The sequence below is a fragment of the Schistocerca cancellata genome, chromosome 12 (assembly GCF_023864275.1).
Source record: "Schistocerca cancellata isolate TAMUIC-IGC-003103 chromosome 12, iqSchCanc2.1, whole genome shotgun sequence".
Classification (NCBI taxonomy): Eukaryota; Metazoa; Arthropoda; class Insecta; order Orthoptera; family Acrididae; genus Schistocerca; species Schistocerca cancellata.
The window spans coordinates 168116977-168138193 of NC_064637.1; the positions used below are offsets into that span (position 1 = coordinate 168116977).

The following is a 21217-nucleotide window of genomic DNA, read 5'->3' on the forward strand; positions in this document are numbered from 1 at the left end:
GCAAACAAAATACAGTTCGGCTACAGCGCACCCAAGTCCGGCATCAGTCGACGGCACCTTTTCCGAGTCGCTTAAGAAAGAACACCGAGCTACGAAGACAGTTCGATCCACAGACACAGAGGAGGAAGGGGTGGGGGGGGCAGACACGAACTCCGAGAGCTGTGACGGCCTGCAACAACAAGTTCGTCACATTACCTGACTTGCGGCACACTATATCGGACGGGGACCGGTACCGAGTGCACGGCTCACCTGCTGCTGCCCCTGCCGCTCGAGCACCCGGTCCATGCGCCGCTGCAGCTCCAGCAGGGAGGCGCGGTAGCCCTCCTCGAGGCGGCGCCACTCCTGCCGGCACTGCTCCTCCCGCTCCTGCGCCCACACCTGCGGGCAACGCGCGCCCCACCGTACAGTCGGGATCTGCCGAACGCAGTCCACGTCGAGACCGAGAACCGCTCCCTCGGTCAGCAGATGAGGGGGTTGGCATATTTTGCATACTTTTCACTTCCTGTTCTCTTATGGAATTAAATTCTGGGTCAGTGTACTCAAAGTAAAGTAAGTAAAGTAAATAAAATAGTAGTAGTAGTAGTAGTAGTAGCAGCAGCAGCAGCAGCAGCAGCAGCAGAAGAAGAAGAACAAGTCCAAAATATATCTACCTACACTACTGGCCATTAAAATTGCTACACCGAGAAGAAATGCAGATGATAAACGGGTATTCATTGGACAAATATATTATACTAGAACAGATATGTGATTACATTTTCACGCAATATGGGAGCATAGATCCTGAGAAATCACTACCCACAACAACCACCTCTAGCCACAATAATGGCCTCGATACGCCTGGGCGTCGAGTCACACAGAGCTCGGATGGCGTGTACACGTACAGCTGCCCGTGCAGCTTCGACACGATACCGCAGTTCGTCGAGTGTAGTGACTGGCGTACTGTGACGAGCCAGTCGCTCGGCCACCGTCGACCGGACGTTTTCGATCGGTGAGAGATCTGGAGAATGTGCCGGCCGTGGCAGCAGTCGAACATTTTCTGTTTCCAGAAAGGCCCGTAGAGGACCTGCGACGTGTGGTCGTGCATTATCCTGCCGAAATGTAGGGTTTCGCAGGAATCGAACGGAGGGTAGAGCCACGGGTAGTAACACATTTGAAATGTAACGTCCTCTGTTCGAAGTGCCGTCAGTGCCAAGAGGTGACCGAGACGTGTAACCGATGGCACCCCGTACTATCGTGCCAGGTGATACGCCAGTATGGCGATGACGAATATACGCTTCCAATGTGCGTTCAGCGCGATGTCGCCAAACACGGGTGCAACCGTCACGATGCTGTAGCCGGAACATGGATTCGTCCGAAAAAATTACGTTTTGCCATTCGTGCACCCAGGTTCGTCATCGAGTACACCGTCGCAAGCACTGCCGTACGTGACTCGGCGTCGAGGGTAACCGCAGCCGTGGTCTCCGAGCTGACAGTCCGTGTTGCTGCAAACGTCGTCGAACTGTTCTCGACGATGGTGTCGTCCCGCAAACGTCGCCATCTGTTGGCTCAGGGATCGAGACGTGGCTGCACGATCCGTTACAGCCGTGCGGATAAGATGCCTCTCATCTCGACTGATGGAGATACGAGGCCGTCCCGATCCATCACGGCGTTCCGTATTACCCTCCTGAACCCACTGATTTCATACGCTAACAGTTATCGAATCTCGACCGAAGCGAGCAGCAATGTCACGATACGATAAACTGCAATCGCGATAGCCTAGAATCCGACGTTTACCAAAGTCGGAAACGTGACGGTACACATTTCTCCTCCGTACACGAGGCATCACGACAACGTTTCACCAGGCAGCGCCGGTCAATGGCTGTTTGTGTACGAGAAATCGGTTGGAAACTTTCCTCGTGTCAGCACGTCGTAGGTGTCGCCACTGGTGCCAACCTTGTGCGAATGCTCTGAAAAGCTAATCATTTGCATATCACAGCATCTTCTTCCTGTCGGTTAAATTTCGCATCTGTAGCACGTCAGCTTCATGGTGTAGCAATTTTAATGGCCAGTAGTGTATATAAATTACCAATTATTTATTAATAAAGGAGACGACTCACTGGAAGGCACAGTGTCACCAATAGGTACACGAACAAAAGATTTGATACGTGTCTAGCTTTTGGAATGCACTTCCCTTTTTCTAGATGTAGTAAACACACACACACACACACACTACTGGAGGGGGAGGGGGGAGGAGTCAGAGAGTTAGCTCAGGTCTAGGCCAGAATGCTCACGGGAGCAAATGATGCGCCGTAAGGATAGCTCCCATCTGTGCAGGTGGTGGTGGCGGGGAGGACGCAGATGGCACAGACATCGAAATCTCGTCTGCTGCGCCACCTCGCTTTAGCCAACGGTTTGGTGGTGGCCATTTATACTAGTTGACTGCCGGTCGGTCGTCATACTGACGTAAAACGCTTTGCAGTAGTTGCAGCAGAGGTGCTGTATAAAATGGCTGCTTTCACAGGTGGCCCGACCTCTGACAGGGTAGGATCAGCCCGCGAAGGGACAGACAGATCGGTCAGGTCTCGCCTCTGCATCTTTCTCGGTGCTACGCTACGATCCCTGCGGCAAGCGATCGGGAGGGGGGGGGGGCACAGGTACGGACCGAAATGTCGCAGAGGTCGGGTGGGCGGGAGGGGGTGGAATTATCTCGGGTAGCATAACCCTCACGTCAGGGCACGACGAGTGATAACCGGAGCCCTCACGGAGGGTGCAGTTCGGTCGTTCCAGTTCGAGTCGATATCGTGTGAAAAGGGGAGCACTTCTCTGCAGTTAATTCTCGGGACCGATGCGAGAATCGTGTCCGTGCGAGAATACGACTCAGGAAATACGTCTGTGAATTAGGTCCGGTGGGTACTGCCTTTTCGGTGAAGGCCTCTGCGAGGCCTCCGGCACTCTGTACGAGGGAATTCTCTCCACTGCAGACGCACCTACCACGGGTGGTCGGGCTGTACGTGGGGGTCTTTCAGTGTGGGAGGGGTGGCAGCTGTCCGACTGTGAGTACCGGCGGTGACGGGCGAGTCAGACGTGGACCGAGCCATCCGAGGAGAGGAGATCGACATCTGGGAAGGTGGCACGAAGGGTGGGAGAGGCGCTGGTGAAGGGTGGGAGAGGTGCCGAGGAATGAGGACGAGGTGTTCCGGCCTCGGGTCCAGATCGTAAAGATGTCATCGATAAACCTGATGCGGACTAGGAGTTTGGGCTTTTGGAAAGCTACGAACGTTTTCTCTAGGTGGCCCACAAAAAGGTCGGCACGGGAGGGTGCCACGATGGGGCGCCCACGACTGTCAGATACGTGGATTTCGGGGAGCACGTAGAAGGTGAATCTGCGGACTGTCGCTGACGCGAGTAGGGAGACGGCTCCGAGGGAGAGGTTGTGGGAAGGGGCCAAAGATTTCGGCAGGGATTGGAGGTTACGTCGTACTTCTGGGATGGAGTCACTCTGCTAGAACTCGTAGGCGGAGGTGTCACACAACTGGCCCTCTCCCAGGTAGTCATTCCGGTTCGTCGAAACAGTGGTGGACCCTCCGTCTGCCGAGAGGGCGATAGGATCGGGATCCGTTTTTAAGGTCGTGGAGGGCAGTCCTTTCTTCTGCCGAACAGTTGTAGTTATTACGGAGGGACTCGGGGAAGGATTGTCAGCAAGTCACAAGTTAGGAATTCCCGGAAAGTGACCGGGGGACGGTCGGTCGGGAGTGTGGGAGGGCTACGATCGGACGGCGGTTCGAATTGCGACAGATCGGTTCGGTGTCGGGATCGGATTGGCTTCGGTTAGTGGCAAAGAACTGTCACCACTGTAGGGAATAAGAGAAGGAGAGTAGGTCTATTACGAGTCCGACACGGTTAAACGCGGGAGTAAAGCTGGATGTGAGGCTTTCGGATAGGGCCGAAACTTCTGTAGGGCTAAGGGTTTTGGTGGAGAGGTTAACGAGAGTGCTCCGGGACTGTTTGCGCTCTGGATTTTGTATAGTGTTGTCGAGGAGTTTGGAGGATGTGGTAGGTTAAAAAGGTCAGCTAAGCAGGGTGTGGGTGCTACGAGGGATTGACGAGGAGGTACAGTGCGGGTAGGATGTGGGTCGGAGCCAGTGGTGCCCCGAGGCAGGAGTAGGATGTCTGAAGGGTACACTACTTGTAGGGGTGGTGTTTGGAATGTTCTTCTGGGCACTGAAGTGCCAGGGTTTCAATCTGGGTGATGTGGTGTAGGTAGTGGGCACTGCATAGTACCAATATTTTGTGGAGGGAGTGGAGGTGGTTCAGGGACGCCTGTGCCACGATGACACAATTTTGTAGAACCAGATTTGTGAGGGAAAGTGACTGGCAGAATCTGAACGGTGAAGGTCACTGAGAAAGGAGTGGTGGGATCTAGAAATAGGGATTTTTAGGGTTAGGTCATTGGGGGGATTCCGTGGCTTATACAGAATTTAAGGAACAGGACATGGGATAGAGTTTTGGCTAGGGATAGGAAATTTTTTCTGCATTCTGCATTAGAAGTCGCGAGAAAAAAAACGTGTTAGACGGTTGCAGTGGGAGTTGAATAACATTGATGGGCGTAAGGAATTGTGTTGAGGCAGGAGGTGGACAGAGGAGGGCACGGACAGAGAGGGGGGTGGCCGCAGCCGCAGAGGGGGGGCAGGGCGCGGACACAGGGGGGGGGGGGGGGAGTGCAGAGACAGGGGGGGGGGGGCGGGCAGGGTGCGGACAGAGAGGAGGCAGGGCGTGGACAGAGAGGGGGCAGGGCGCGGACAGAGAGGGGGTAGGGCGCGGACAGAGAGGGGGCAGGGCGCGGACAGAGGGAGTGGACAGAGAGAGGAGTTAGTGGGGGGCAGAAGGAAGATCTGGACAGGGAGAGGTGGCAGGAGGAAATACTAGGAAAAGGGGCGGGTGGAGATAGACAGAAATGGACAGAGAGAGGAGGAAGGAGACGGACAGAGAGAGCTGGGAGGAGGAGGAAGAGGAGGAGGAGGAGGAGGAGGAGGAGGAGGATGTCAGAGAGACAGCAGATGAGGCAATGGACAGAGAGCAGTGGGGAGGGGAAGAGATGGACAGAGAGCAGTGGGGAGAGGAAGAGATGGACAGAGAGAGGCGGGGGGAGAAGAAAGAGATGGGCCGAGGCAGGAGGGAGAAGGGGTTGTCAGAAATGAGGGAAATGTGCATAGGGAGAGGGGAAGTAGAACATAGTTGGTGGAGGGGCAGACGGATAGGAAGACAGGGGTGGAAGAGAGGGCACAAATGCGATGAGAACAGGGGGCCAGGACATGAGATGGACAGAGAGGGAGACTGGGGAGGAGACAGACAGACAGACAGACAGACAGACAGAGGGAGGGAGGAGGAGATGGGCAGAGGGAGAGGAGAGAATGACGATATGAACAAGAAGATGGGGGAGGAGGAGATGGAGGCAGTGGTTGGGGATTAATGAGATGGAAAGAGAGAGTGGGGAGAGTCAGATGGAGGGGGGGAGGAGGAGGGGGACAAAGAGAGGGGGAGGAGGAGGACAAAGAGGGGGGAGGGGGGAAGAGGAGGAGGAGGAGGAGGAGGAGGAGGAGGACAAAAAGCAGGAAGCAGGTGGAAAGTGTGGTAGGCTAGATGGCAGGTGGAAAAGGAAGAGGGGGGAGGACAAGAATGACAGAGATGGCGGAAGGACATGGAAAGAGGGAGGTGGCAGTAACATGAGGTCAGAAAGGGGGAGAGAGAGAGAGAGAGAGAGAGAGAGAGAGAGAGAGAGAGAGAGCAGGAGGAGGACAAGACAGACAGATAGAAGTGGAAGGAAGAGGTGGACATGAGAGGGTAGAGAAGGAGATGTGTGAGATACACGAGTCAAATGTGTATGTAACTAAAGGTGTGGGAGAGAAGCAACTAATTATTAATACTATTTTTTTGCAAGCAGCAGAGCAAGACATTCATATTTTAGAATTCTTACATTCACTTCCCAATACATTTACTCCTTAATCATTTTTGATGCTGACAATTAAAAACAGTTTCAGCTGCACTGTGGTGTACTCAGTCACCAAACAGGACAGAAAAATTATTTCCGTGTAGAACTCGCCTCCTTAACTGGGGTTCAGACAACAGACACACACTCTCGTGGTACAATAATTGGCAGCCTCTCCTCTGACATAAATAACTAAATTGGAGATTCCCACTAAATCAAAAGAAAATTAAAAAACACACCCAATTGACCACTATTTCTACAAATTATTGGGCTATCTCGATTCAGAGATTGAAAAGCTATGTGGCAAAGTAACAATGTGTTATTAAGCTGTCAGATCAGTGGTAATGCACTGTAAACAGGGCTCAGTACTTGTAAAAGTAAAAATCTGAGGAAATGGCAGCTTTTCTTCAAATAAAAAGCTTTCTTAGTGACTCAGTAAATTAAGCTTAGACGGCACGCATTCGAATAGCATCAAGCACTACAGCGACCGTATATTATTAACGTCTTACACCGATTAAGGTCCTACAGTGCCTTCGCGTCAGGTTAACGTATTCTCCGACTCGTTCGGCATCCCCGAAGGCTTCTCGACAGCCTGTACGCGACGTGTGAACAAATGAAGGGTGAACGAATGAGTTCCATTTCCAGCTATAAACACAATCTAAATGCAGGCCTTTCTTTCAAATTGGTACCCAAGTAGGGACCGAACTGCTAGCAGCGTACATACATACTTACATTACCGTGCCTAATACGGTTTCAGAAATCTTCCGACATTCGAAACAATTCCAGTCATCTCGGAACAGATACCTACAGGTCGTGTACAGTTTTCGAGGGAATCCTATACCTCTCTTCCTGCAAAACAGTGGCATATTCAGGTAGCGGTGACGGAGGTGGAAAGTGATCACGTACCCCTCCTTTCCGAGGCTAGACAGTATCGACGCGTGGCGAGTCTGGTGACCAGGGGAGATGCGACAATTCTTCTTCGTGCTCACAAAACCGGTCTCGGACGGTGTGAGCTCTGTCAGCAGCAGGCCCGTTATCTCAGAACACGGCATCACGTGGGGGAACAAACATTGTACCACAGTATTGACCCGATCAGCCAAAACGGTCACACAATCCTCGACCGTGATACGACCTCGCAGAGTAACTGTGGGGCCCGAGGAATATCGAGACGCGGCTCCACAAATCGTTGCCGGGGCACAAATTCGGCCAGAAGTTGAAGACGGTGTAAAGCGAGACCGAGTGACTTCCGTCGGTCCGTAGTCCAGGTTTTATAGCTTCTGCAGCACAGTTTCCCGTTAAGAGCACACGGATTACTTACGAGCGGTTTTCGAATTCCGGCTCGCACGGCAGTTCCCCACTTACGGAGCCCCTCCGTGTCATTTTGATGCCGACAGGGATCGCGAGTTTGACATTCGGTTCTTAAGTCCTTTTGCAGCTGTGGTCCTCTTATTTTTCATCACATTCCTCTTCGATGACCACCTGTCACAATCACTCGACATGAACTCTCGTCCACATTGTGACGTAGCTGATGACGTATCTCTGCTTCCCCTGTAAGCAGTATAAATGTTCAATACAGTGCCTCTTCGGACACAAAACACTTTGGCTACCTCGGTTGCAGAAGCACCACCGTACGAGCACCGAGAATAAGCCCACGTCTGACATAATACACTTACGAGTACGCGGAACAGTGTTCCGAGCACGAATGACACTTGCGACAAATTAGTGAAATACAGCAGCCTCGGCTAGCATCTGCATTTATTTTCGAGCGTGCATTTCTCGCACTTTTTGTCTGACCACTATATAAGTGTGTGTGTATCTTCAAAAATTTCCACCTACACGGTTTCATTTTCTTACTTTAAGATTTCCTTGCTAATTGTGGGTATTAGACATTCATCCACCAATAAAAGAGTCATATGAGGTGTGCTGAAAAACTAACTGGCATTTTTTAACTTTCTGTTTTGTACTAGCCCAATTCGTGCAATTTTTTCAATGTCATTCGTAAATGTGCCCGAAAAGTACACATTCGATGTTCGCCGTATCCAATTTTTATTCGGGTGTCAGTTGCCGAAAAGGTTACACGTGTTTCAGCAATATTTGCTTTGTTTTAAATTTCACTATAATAAAGGAATAAGTTTTTTAAAAGTTAAATACCAGTTTCGGTGAGTCCGATACGAGGAAAATAACGATTTACAAGTGGCGTAAGCATTTCAAAGAAGACCGTGTAGGTGTCGACGGTGAAGAGTGTCCCGGAAGCCCCAGATCACAAAATTGTGGCCGAAGTAAAAGGAACGGTTACGAACGATTGCAGAATGACATCCGGATAAGCCACGGATTATGTCGGAATAGCAATTGTCTCGTGTCTTAAAACTGTCTCAGTTATTTTGGTACAAAACATATTACAGTGTAATTTGTTCTCAGAATGCTGAATTCGAACAAAAAAAGCGGCAACAGAAAGCTGCTCAGGTGTCACTAGAAGTCATTAAGAGTGCAGAACTACCGAAACATTTCATAACAGGTGACAAAATGTTTGTTACCTGTTACGATACGGAAACTGAGATTCAATGATTCCAGTGTTAGCACTCCGGATTCTCTAGACTGAACGTAGCTCGACAAGTGCAGTCAAGTGTGAAGGTTACACTTACTGTGTTCTTCGGTTTTAATGGCACAGTGCGTGCCGAGTTCTCGCCACGAGGTCAAAGAAGTACTATTTACAGAGTCTAATGTCGCTCACGTCTGAATTTCAGGGAGTAGTACGGGGTAAGGTGGAGGAATACGAATTTTTTGTCTAAATTAATTCCGTAACGACTCCCCAGCCTCTATATTCACCAGACGTGACCCGTATGTTATTTTTTCTGTTTCCCAAAACAGAGGAATTAAAAGGGGCTATTCTCGTGTGGAGAACGTTTACACGGGACCTCTGTTACCTGTCTGTTTTCATCTCTCTCTCTTGCCAATTTAAGACTCAATACGTGTAAATTCGGTGTGGCGACCGGGACACAGAACTCCCATCCCAGTGACCACATCTGGGATTACACTGCACGTATGCTGATGCCAGAGTCAGTCCTACTCGGATGCTAAAAAAAGGCCACACATTTAAAGTTGCGATCATCAAACACATTCGTCGTCCGAGAGAGCCCCCTACCACAAAAGTAGATTCCGTTAACGAGGTGGCTCGCTACTTCACAGCAGCCAAACAATCACAGGGCCAACTACACTTGGGGCATGCATCACACAAACCAGCAAAACTTGTGAACAATTTGCAAAAGAAATGCTATACTACTTAATTTTAGTATGGTGACTGTGTGACAGTGTTGTTGAAAGTTCATTTGCACTGACACAACTAAGGACACTATACATGTACTCCTGTACTCTGTGTGTGGAGCACAGCAGAGGGTGCGTGCCATCGTGCCACCGGTCGTCGGAGGTTTTCCCCACTCTGTCGACGTACACAGTGCGGGAAGAGTGACTGCCTAAATGCCTCTGTGTGCTCTGTAATCAGTTTAATCTTCTCTTCACAGTCTCTACGGCAGTGATACGTCGGGTGTTGTAATATACTCCTAGATTCGGGACTCGGCGTCAGTTTCAGAAATTACCTTCGTCAGATCCACTAGAAACAAAATAGTAGTATTCTTGAGTTTCTCCCGGCGTATTTGATAATCAAAATATCCACGGGTATGCTGCCGGTCTATAGTGTCCAACGGGCACAATATTTCGGCGATCAAACATGTCGCCATCATCAGGTGAACTGACGGACTGAGCTCCTGTGAACGTGCCGGCACGGAAATCCGTACGCTATGGCTGCTCAGAGGGAACTGGGTTTGGTCGCGGCGGCGGCCGATTTAAATACCCTCCGCCCGCGGCGCGCTCCCTCCGCCGTCCGCGCCCAGCGCCACGGTCGCGCGGTGGAACAGATTGCGACGGCGTCTGAGATGACGTCGGTGTGATGGCTCTGTCCGCCGTGGTTGTCACAACTATACGTCTGCTCGATTTACTCTTGATTAACCCGATCGCTGGTTCCCAAGCCTTGCTAAGATTATAGCCACAGTCCCGGTTTATGAGGTCGTCATTGGTGCGAATTTCGATGGCCTCTCTAACAACGCTGTCCCAGTATCTCGACGTCTGTACCAGAATCCTCGTGCGGTCATACTCCATGGCGTGATTTTCCGACAAACAATGTTCAGCGACCGCCGACTTGCTCGGATACATCAGTCGAGTGTGCCTCTGGTGTTCACGGCATCGATCCTCGACGGTACGCATCGTCTGACCAATATACGACTTGCCACATTGACACGGAATCTGGTACACGCCGGCCTTCCTCAAACCGAGGTCATCTTTGGCGCTCCCCATCAGTGCACGAGTTTTATTTGGAGGACAAAACACAGTTCCGACCCGGTGTTTCTTCAGAATGCGGGCGATTTTCCCCGAGAGTGCGCCTGTGTATGGAATAAATGCAATGCCTACCTCCTCCCTCGTGACTTCATCCATCTCAACAGGTTGTGCTGCAGTGGGTGGGCGGAGAGCACGTTGAATCTGCCACTCTGAGTACCCATTTTTTCCGAAATACAGTTCTCAGATGTTCCAATTCCTGGGGTAGACTCTCTGCGTCAGAGATAGTGCGCCCCCTATGTACTAGAGTTTTAAGTACCCCATTCCTCTGTGAAGGGTGGTGGCAGCTGTCTGCATGCAAATACAGATCAGTGTGCGTAGCCTTCCGATACACCCCATGACCTAGGGTGCCGTCAGCCCTTCTCTTGACCAAGACGTCAAGGAAAGGTAATTTACCCTCCGTTTCAGTCTCCATAGTGAATTTGATGTTGGGGTGTATGGAGTTTAGATGTGTAAGGAAGTCAAGGAGTTTATCCATACCATGTGGCCAGATGACGAACGTGTCGTCCACGTAACGGAAAAAGCAAGTAGGTTTCCATACGGATGACGACAGGGCTTCCTCCTCGAAGTTCTCCATGTACAAATTCGCTACCACCGGTGAGAGTGGGCTACCCATGGCGACTCCCTCCGTTTGTTCGTAGTATTCTCCATTAAAAAGAAAATACGTGGAAGTCAAGACATGCCTAAAAAGTTCAGTGGTCTTCTCATCAAACTTCTGACTAATCAATTCTAGTGACTCTCGCAGGGGTACCCTCGTAAACAAGGAAACGACATCAAAACTCACCATGATATCTGACTCATCCAACCTGAAGCTATCAAGGCGTTTAACAAAATCCACGGAATTACGGATGTGATGAGGGCATTTACCCACATAAGGACTTAATATTCCCGTCAGGTATTTGGCCAACAAATATGTAGGTGCCCTGATGTTGCTGACAATGGGGCGTAATGGTACCCCCTCTTTGTGAACCTTCGGGAGTCCATATAGTCTAGGCGGTACCGGACCTTGGGGTAACAATTTCTTAGCGTCACCCTCCGGTAAATCTGCGTCTTTGAGAAGCGCCCTCGTCTTGTTCTCCACCTTCTTTGTAGGGTCAACGCTGATCTTCCGGTAGGAATCGTCGTTTAGCAGGCTCTGCATCTTATCAGTGTAGTCCTTATGGGAGACAACAACTGTAGCATTGCCTTTGTCAGCTGGTAAGACAACAATTTCAGAGCGCTCCCTCAGATCACGAATGGCCGCCCTCTCTTTACTGCTGATATTTGACTTCATCGGCTTGGATTTCGTCAACGCACGACAAGTTTCACGACGTATTTCCTCGGCTGATTCTGGCGGAAGTCGAGCTGCAACCTGTTCAACAGCACTAACAATTTCTGCGACCGGAGTGAACTTGGGGGTGGGAGCGAAGTTGAGACCTCTCTGCAAAGCCGAGACCGCATCATCACTCAACGCCATGCCACTCAAATTGATGACAGTCTTGCACGGAACTTGCAGGGATGGTTTGTCAAGGAGACGTGAGAACTTAGCTGTTTGACGTTCTGTAGCCTTCTTATGGGCGGAGTCAGCTGACACCCAGGTGACACCATCAATCCAATCCCAGGAACAAGAAGTGAACTTACTAGCTAGTTGCAAATGTAGTTTGAGTAATTCCTGTGAGATAAACTCAAGGCTCCGGCGGGTGAATTGCACTCTCTCACGTACCAATGCGAGGCTGGCTCGTTTCTTGATTCTTTTAGCTGCTGCAGAATCGATGTGATGCATAACCTTAGCAAAATTTGGAACAACATTCTCGGAACGACATCTCTTTAGAAAGGCAAGAGTACTTAGCAAACGACATCTACGGTGGCGCAACTTTTCAAATTTCTTCATGCTGCGACCGTGGCGCTGGGCGCGGACGGCGGAGGGAGCGCGCCGCGGGCGGAGGGTATTTAAATCGGCCGCCGCCGCGACCAAACCCAGTTCCCTCTGAGCAGCCATAGCGTACGGATTTCCGTGCTGGCACGTTCACAGGAGCTCAGTCCGTCAGTTCACCTGATGATGGCGACATGTTTGATCGCCGAAATATTGTGCCCGTTGGACACTATAGACCGGCAGCATACCCGTGGATATTTTGATTATCAAATACGCCGGGAGAAACTCAAGAATCACATCATACACCTTTACGGGGAGGAGATGTATCGCAGCATGAAGAAATTTGAAAAGTTGCGCCACTGTAGATGTCGTTTGCTAAGTACTCTTGCCTTTCTAAAGAGATGTCGTTCCGAGAATGTTGTTCCAAATTTTGCTAAGGTTATGCATCACATCGATTCTGCAGCAGCTAAAAGAATCAAGAAACGAGCCAGCCTCGCATTGGTACGTGAGAGAGTGCAATTCACCCGCCGGAGCCTTGAGTTTATCTCACAGGAATTACTCAAACTACATTTGCAACTAGCTAGTAAGTTCACTTCTTGTTCCTGGGATTGGATTGATGGTGTCACCTGGGTGTCAGCTGACTCCGCCCATAAGAAGGCTACAGGACGTCAAACAGCTAAGTTCTCACGTCTCCTTGACAAACCATCCCTGCAAGTTCCGTGCAAGACTGTCATCAATTTGAGTGGCATGGCGTTGAGTGATGATGCGGTCTCGGTTTTGCAGAGAGGTCTCAACTTCGCTCCCACCCCCAAGTTCACTCCGGTCGCAGAAATTGTTAGTGCTGTTGAACAGGTTGCAGCTCGACTTCCGCCAGAATCAGCCGAGGAAATACGTCGTGAAACTTATCGTGCGTTGACAAAATCCAAGCCGATGAAGTCAAATATCAGCAGTAAAGAGAGGGCGGCCATTCGTGATCTGAGGGAGTGCTCTGAAATTGTTGTCTTACCAGCTGACAAAGGCAATGCTACAGTTGTTGTCTCCCATAAGGACTACACTGATAAGATGCAGAGCCTGCTAAATGACGATTCCTACCGGAAGATCAGCGTTGACCCTACAAAGAAGGTGGAGAACAAGACGAGGGCGCTTCTCAAAGACGCAGATTTACCGGAGGGTGACGCTAAGAAATTGTTACCCCAAGGTCCGGTACCGCCTAGACTATATGGACTCCCGAAGGTTCACAAAGAGGGGGTACCATTACGCCCCATTGTCAGCAACATCAGGGCACCTACATATTTGTTGGCCAAATACCTGACGGGAATATTAAGTCCTTATGTGGGTAAATGCCCTCATCACATCCGTAATTCCGTGGATTTTGTTAAACGCCTTGATAGCTTCAGGTTGGATGAGTCAGATATCATGGTGAGTTTTGATGTCGTTTCCTTGTTTACGAGGGTACCCCTGCGAGAGTCACTAGAATTGATTAGTCAGAAGTTTGATGAGAAGACCACTGAACTTTTTAGGCATGTCTTGACTTCCATTTTCTTTTTAATGGAGAATACTACGAACAAACGGAGGGAGTTGCCATGGGTAGCCCACTCTCACCGGTGGTAGCGAATTTGTACATGGAGAACTTCGAGGAGGAAGCCCTGTCGTCATCCGTATGGAAACCTACTTGCTTTTTCCGTTACGTGGACGACACGTTCGTCATCTGGCCACATGGTATGGATAAACTCCTTGACTTCCTTACACATCTAAACTCCATACACCCCAACATCAAATTCACTATGGAGACTGAAACGGAGGGTAAATTACCTTTCCTTGACGTCTTGGTCAAGAGAAGGGCTGACGGCACCCTAGGTCATGGGGTGTATCGGAAGGCTACGCACACTGATCTGTATTTGCATGCAGACAGCTGCCACCACCCTTCACAGAGGAATGGGGTACTTAAAACTCTAGTACATAGGGCGCGCACTATCTCTGACGCAGAGAGTCTACCCCAGGAATTGGAACATCTGAGAACTGTATTTCGAAAAAATGGGTACTCAGAGTGGCAGATTCAACGTGCTCTCCGCCCACCCACTGCAGCACAACCTGTTGAGATGGATGAAGTCACGAGGGAGGAGGTAGGCATTGCATTTATTCCATACACAGGCGCACTCTCGGGGAAAATCGCCCGCATTCTGAAGAAACACCGGGTCGGAACTGTGTTTTGTCCTCCAAATAAAACTCGTGCACTGATGGGGAGCGCCAAAGATGACCTCGGTTTGAGGAAGGCCGGCGTGTACCAGATTCCGTGTCAATGTGGCAAGTCGTATATTGGTCAGACGATGCGTACCGTCGAGGATCGATGCCGTGAACACCAGAGGCACACTCGACTGATGTATCCGAGCAAGTCGGCGGTCGCTGAACATTGTTTGTCGGAAAATCACGCCATGGAGTATGACCGCACGAGGATTCTGGTACAGACGTCGAGATACTGGGACAGCGTTGTTAGAGAGGCCATCGAAATTCGCACCAATGACGACCTCATAAACCGGGACTGTGGCTATAATCTTAGCAAGGCTTGGGAACCAGCAATCGGGTTAATCAAGAGTAAATCGAGCAGACGTATAGTTGTGACGACCACGGCGGACAGAGCCATCACACCGACGTCATCTCAGACGCCGTCGCAATCTGTTCCACCGCACGACCGTGGCGCTGGGCGCGGACGGCGGAGGGAGCGCGCCGCGGGCGGAGGGTATTTAAATCGGCCGCCGCCGCGACCAAACCCAGTTCCCTCTGAGCAGCCATAGCGTACGGATTTCCGTGCCGGCACGTTCACAGGAGCTCAGTCCGTCAGTTCACCTGATGATGGCGACATGTTTGATCGCCGAAATATTGTGCCCGTTGGACACTATAGACCGGCAGCATACCCGTGGATATTTTGATTAAAATAGTAGTAGATACACCGATCGACTGTTCGACGATTAAAGTCTCCTCTGACAATTACTGGAGGCGAGTCTGGTGGTTGACAGAAGGATCTAATTATAATTTTATGTCCACCCCTGATTCTGGGCCTTGCACAGTCTCACAGACAGGTTCAATTTCTATTTTGACAGACACACCACCTCCATTTCTCATTAGGCTAAGATTCCAATATCCACTACACTTTTCTCCTGACATCTCACCACTGTCAATTTCGGGTTTTAAACAACTTTCTGTGCCTGTTATTATGTAAGTTTACTGCTTTTTAGAATTGCTTCAAACCCTGGAATTTTGTTCTGAATGTTTCAGCAATTAACCTCTAGGACTTTAATGCTTTCACCTGTGGGGAAGCATTTCTTTGGATACTTCTGGGTCTTCTACAGCTGTCATTATCTGTAACGTGTGGAGAATTGCCTATCTAAAAAAAACCCGGGTAACAGCCTCCGACGTGTAGTGCACACTCTACTCTTTTACGACGACACTACAATTCCGAATCAGGAGCAGAAAGGCTAAATCGACTAGTAAACCGCCCACTACCGGCAGTGACGGTACGCGAGCACCGACGCCATCTCGAGACATTTCCGATTTCCGATAAGCGTAAACTGTGACAGACCGGGCAGATACTACGACACCGACCGAGCGGCGGACGCACATTCACCCGCAAATTATTTGCGTACCCTCTGGCGGAACTGTAACTCAGTCCGCACCTCGTACGTCCGACCGTAGCTAAATTGTGTCACACTCGAGGCCGGCCTCGCCGTGTGGTGCCCTCTGCGAATACACAGTGCCCCACAACGGGCGGTCAATATTCAGCGATACGACAGGAAAAATCGATCGAAGGAAGAAAGTCCGGTAAATGTGACCCTCCCTACCCCCTTACCTATTGCAACAATACTTACTCGGTCTCCTAATATGCACACCACTCTACCATTTCCAGTCCGATCGCACCAGAACGTATATTCCGGAGGAACCCGACAACCTTACGATACACTAATACGAAGCTACGACAACAGACCACTTCTGAGGATACCGCAAGCACGAGCAGCGGCTCACCTTGTAGTCGTGCACCACCTTCTTGGCAGTGTGGTACTTGCTCCTGACGCGTGCGAGGTCGGCCTTCACCTCGCTCAGGGTCTTCTGCAGGTGCACCAGGTGTTTCTCCGTCTCCTCCTGCACACACAGAGGCAAAACTATTACCCGAGGCCGACGACAGTCTGCAGTACGTTTCTGCAACACATGGCCCTTTTGAGATGTGCTCGTATTATTACAGGTTGTCTACGTGGACGAGAAAAAAAAATTCCCAGATTTTTCCCGGTTAAAAACACAATTTCTCCCGGATGAAATTACGTATATAGCGGGTGAAAATACATCCGTGTTAAGTAACGGTACGCTTTCCCTCGGAGCTGTAAAACCTATCAGTCCCTCGAATAGTAAAGGTCTTATACCGGCGGAGGACGTCCCGGCAATTTAGGAAACGAAATCCAGGAAAAACAGCGAGTTTGGAAAGTTGTTTGATGCGAGACAATATGCACAAAGTTTATTTTCATATTGCGAAAGTATATACACAAATTCCACAAATTAGAGCACGGTAGCTTCCGAAACTCTAAAATAGAGATTGCGTTGAGCGATGCACTTTTGTCAGCCGGTCACAGTTATTCGGAGCACGAGGCCTACGAGAAAGACGGGCCGCGGCGCGTACGTTACGGAGGTAGGCCGAGCTCGCTCAAATCGGCAAAGTGCGTTTCTACACCGGTTAACTCGTAAGTAGACGTGTACGTACCAAAGAGAATTTCGTCGTCTATTGGCATCCGCTGTTATTAGCCCTACAATGATAGGAAGTCCGTAGGCCTACTGACGGGCTCTAATTTGGCAAATAAAATCGTGCCAAAATGATTATCAGTTGCGTAGAAAAGTCGAGGTGTTCTGGCACGAACAGACTTGTGACATTGCTCAGTAACACATTGTGCACATTTTTTGAAGGTCGATTAAACTTTTTGCCATCGATTGCATGATTTTTTATCTATGAAAGAACAACGTTAAATATGAAAACTAACTTGAAGCTCGGTCTTTTTTTAGTGTGTGTTACACGTTAAGTCATATCAAATACAAATGTGCCGGTAAAATTTTAAATAGTGGCATAAATGACTTATCTTCTGGGCCCGACATTTTTCAAATGGCTAATCCTCAAAGTGTTACGTTTTGAATGAGAGTTATAACGCCCTGTGATTTAAGAAATTCACTGCACATTCTCACACGTAACATAAATCATCTCGCGTGGAAATTTACTTTGTAAGTAACGCATCTCAAGCCACTATTTATAATATTTTCTGTTGATCTGTTAGAAATGTAAACAATTGTGACGTGACGCACATCGAATGCACATTAGTTGTTACGGACATACTGCACAATCTTCGACCTAAAGCCTTTGACACTTTTCGGTGTCGGCAAACTGGTCTGTGCATTGTGTAAATTACCCATTTCTATACAACTAAACTTTTATATTGGCGTTATTCTCTGATTTATGTTTCAATGCTGCAGTATTATTCAGCAGTAGTGGACTAAAGTTCTTTCTCAGCGTATCAAATCTTACACGTCAAACCTACAAAACTTTAACTGAAATCTAAAACAATGAAAAATCCCGGAATTCTAAAAAATTCCCGGGTTTTTCCCAGATTTGTCCCAGATGAAAAAGTTCCCGGGTTTTTCCCGGATCTCCCGGATGTCCCGGGCCGTATACACCCTGTATTACTGCAAGAGCACAGGTATAACTGAGGGAAAGAAGTTCATAAAATTACCGACGGTAAAAGAAAACTTTGTACAAAATGACGTCACGACACGGATCACAAAATTTTTACTAGACAACCTCCGTCGACCCGAATCGAGTGTCACTCTTCATAACGGTCGAGAGGTTAACTTCCTACCGGACTGTAACACGGGCACGTTCTGTCGTCACATTCTCGCATCACGCGACGAAGTGCTCGTACCATCCGAGACACGTACCTACAGTACGTCGGAGATCGCAGTCCCGCCGACACGTCCCGTCGCACGTTCCCTTTCGGTACGGCCCGGTCTCCCGACACACCGAGGACGGCACGACCGTCTCTATTCATTTCCGTCCTCGACACACGCCCATTCACATTTTATCGACACTGCCACATATTTCAAGACGCGCAGGGCAGACATGCGAACGGCGATTCTACGAACTTCGTCCTCGACGAGGCCACGTACTTCCTCGTCCTATTGCTCTCTTGTAACTGGACACTACTTAAGCGAGACGGACAGGGCATTAACTCTCGCTCTACCTAAGCTCCGGGTGTTATCGCACAATAATAATTTTAGACACCACTCCCATTTCGGAGATCTCGGCAAGTTCACACTACGAAAAACACTTTGTCGGAACGTAACACGGTCTGCAAACGGAGTGCCCGGATAAGTTCTGCAAATACAGCACCCGGCCCGTCCGGTGCCACTCGAACCTACCGGCCTCGGCCACGGCTCGCCGAGTGCGAACGCTCGGAGCGGAGGCCGCTCGGCCCGGTGCACTCGCCGCTCTGCGCACCTGCGAGCCGGCGGCACTCCTGACGTACTCCCGGCAGCTGACGGAACTACACGTATTCCCGGGCAGTAGTGCCTAACTGCGACATCACTGTGACGCGAACGAGAAAATGGCTCGCTTTACTGGACGGTGAAAATTAGGAAACAGTTTAAAATTTCAGAGGAAAACTAAATAACTGCAAACTTCTGTCGGTCTCGTAATGGAAAAAAATCGCATTTCTATTTTTTTTCAGTTGTATTAATTATTTATTCAAAATACGTGCAGTTTTGGTGTTTTAAAATGTCATCTTCACGTGTACAAAATGACTGTAATTGGTAACACGTAACGTGCAGTCGGTGCAAATACTCCGGTCTATCGACATCGGCAGAAACTGTCCGGACCGGCCAGCTGCACGGCAGGAATGCCGACTACCGAACTCTAAATTATTTATCGCACCTCTCAGTTGCGATCGTCCCGCGTTCCAAATCTCTAACTGTCCGCTTTATCGATTCGAGTGCACGTGCGTGGACAGTTGACAGTCTAAGAAATTAGAAGTCTTACAGGACCAAAATTGTCTCCACCTTATTCCCTGTCGGCAAAATTGCAACGGATCATCTCGTTTCGGATAAAGTTTCTTTTTTTCTACTCGAGAAGACATTCTGTATCGCACTGAAATGTTTCTCACGAGTCACATTTGAGGCCGGAACAGACGACACACTTCTCGCTAAATTAGAGAGCCAGGGAAGAGATTACGGTTACGCTTTCACCTCTCGAAAGGGTCTTTATCGTCACCAATACCCGCTCGGGCTAAATAAAAGTCAATCTCATTGGTAGACTGGAAAAAAAAAATATCTACTCACCAAGTGGCAGCAGGAGAAAACACACACACACAAAGGTTTTACTTATGCAAGTGTCCAGAACAGATGGCTGCTCCTTCTGGCAGAAGAGTTGAAGGGGAAGGAAGAAGACTGGAGAGGTTTAGGAAAAGGAGTACAGTTCAGAGAAATTGGACAGAGCCCCAGGTCAGGGGAGAGTTACTGGACAGGCTGAAAAAGATGAGTGAGTGTTGGGGGCTGCACCGGACAAGATTTGAAAACCTGAGAGCTTAAAGATGGAAAACAGGGCAATTTGCAAGACAAAGATTACCACCAAAACATTGTTAAGAGTGAAAAGCTAAGTGTGTCATACGTAACAGATGCGGAAGGAGGGACGGCGAAAAGTAGACAGGTCAGAATTTTTTTTTTTTTTTTTTTTTTTTAGCGCCCTGACGACGTTAAGAATGCACCGCGAGGCACAAGTTTAAAACAACAACTAAAAGGGAAAACACGATAAAAGACAGACTGACAGGCATAGGATTAAAAAACAGCATCATCAAATGTCCTTAGAGAGGTTTGTCAAATTGATAAAACGAAGAACACGAGCAGCTGCTCGTGGGTCATCCGCTAAAACGGCATCTAAAGTACATGGCAGGTTAAGATCGAGACGCAGTGCGTTAAAATCCGGAAACGACATTAAAATGTGGCGGACCGTCAGCAATTGCGCACATGGGCAGAACGGCGCCGGCGCAGCCGTCAGCAGATGGCGATGGCTGAACCGGCAGTGTCCAATTCTTAACCGGGCCAAAACTACCTCCTCCCGCCGAGAAGGGCGTGAGGAGGACGTCCAAGCCACGGGAAGAGGTTTCAAGGCCCGAAGCTTGTTGGCTGTAAGGGAGGTCAGAAAATGAAAGATGTAGTAATCTAAAATGAAGTGAAGAAAAGAGTAGTTACTCTGAAGAAATGCCGAGACGGAAGGAATTACGTAAATTACGGCCAGTCAGCTGGCGAGGACCGAGGACACGCTGTAGCACTAGTTCCCACCTCCCGATTTCTGAGAAATGTTACGACTTTCGTTTTGTAGAGCACGTCGCGTGATGCCAGTACACACCCTCTGCCCGTGCCCGTTCGTCCCGACCGATAACCGGTCGGTAGCCGTGGCCGAACTGCATTTGCGTAATAGCCGGTAGACGAGGTGGGCCGCATCGCGGGTGGCTCTCTCTTTGATAGTACGGGGCTGCTACAGGTGGTGGTAGGAGGGTGCACAGTGGAGACAGTCACAGGAGTAGGGAGACGGCTGCGGGAGGAGCAGAGGGTCTGACGAGGATACCGTGCAGACTGGGAATGCGACAAAAACCTATTCTACGTGTGGTGGGCAAAATGTCGGACAGAATGACCTCATTTTTGGGCACGATTTTAGGAAGTAGCCGAGTAATACGTTCGAGACCGGGATAGTACCGAGTGACAAATGGTGTACTCCGTAGTTATTTTTTGGAGTGGTCAGCAGTACCGGGATTGGATGTGATGCCCCAGGAAAGCTGCTTTTGAACTAGACCGGTAGGGTAATTGTGTCTGGTGAAGGCTGAGGTGAGAATGGTGGTGTATTGCTGTAAAGAGACTGCATCCTAACAAATAAGTTTGCCTAAAATGCCGAGGATGTAAGGGAGGGAATGTTTAACAGGAAGGGAATGTTTAACACG

The 21217-nt window shown here is 49.5% G+C and overlaps 1 protein-coding gene across 1 annotated transcript in view; it reads right to left on the bottom strand.

Annotated features, from left to right (window-relative positions):
* The window catches only part of LOC126109687 (plectin-like), a 247037-nt gene that overhangs the window by 41807 nt on the left and 184013 nt on the right, over positions 1-21217 (bottom strand). The window contains exons 20-21 of the mRNA XM_049914737.1: positions 16221-16337; positions 250-378 (exon numbers count right to left, since the gene is read on the bottom strand). Coding sequence (XP_049770694.1) covers positions 250-378; positions 16221-16337 — 246 coding nt within the window. The remainder of the gene's footprint in view (positions 1-249; positions 379-16220; positions 16338-21217) is intronic.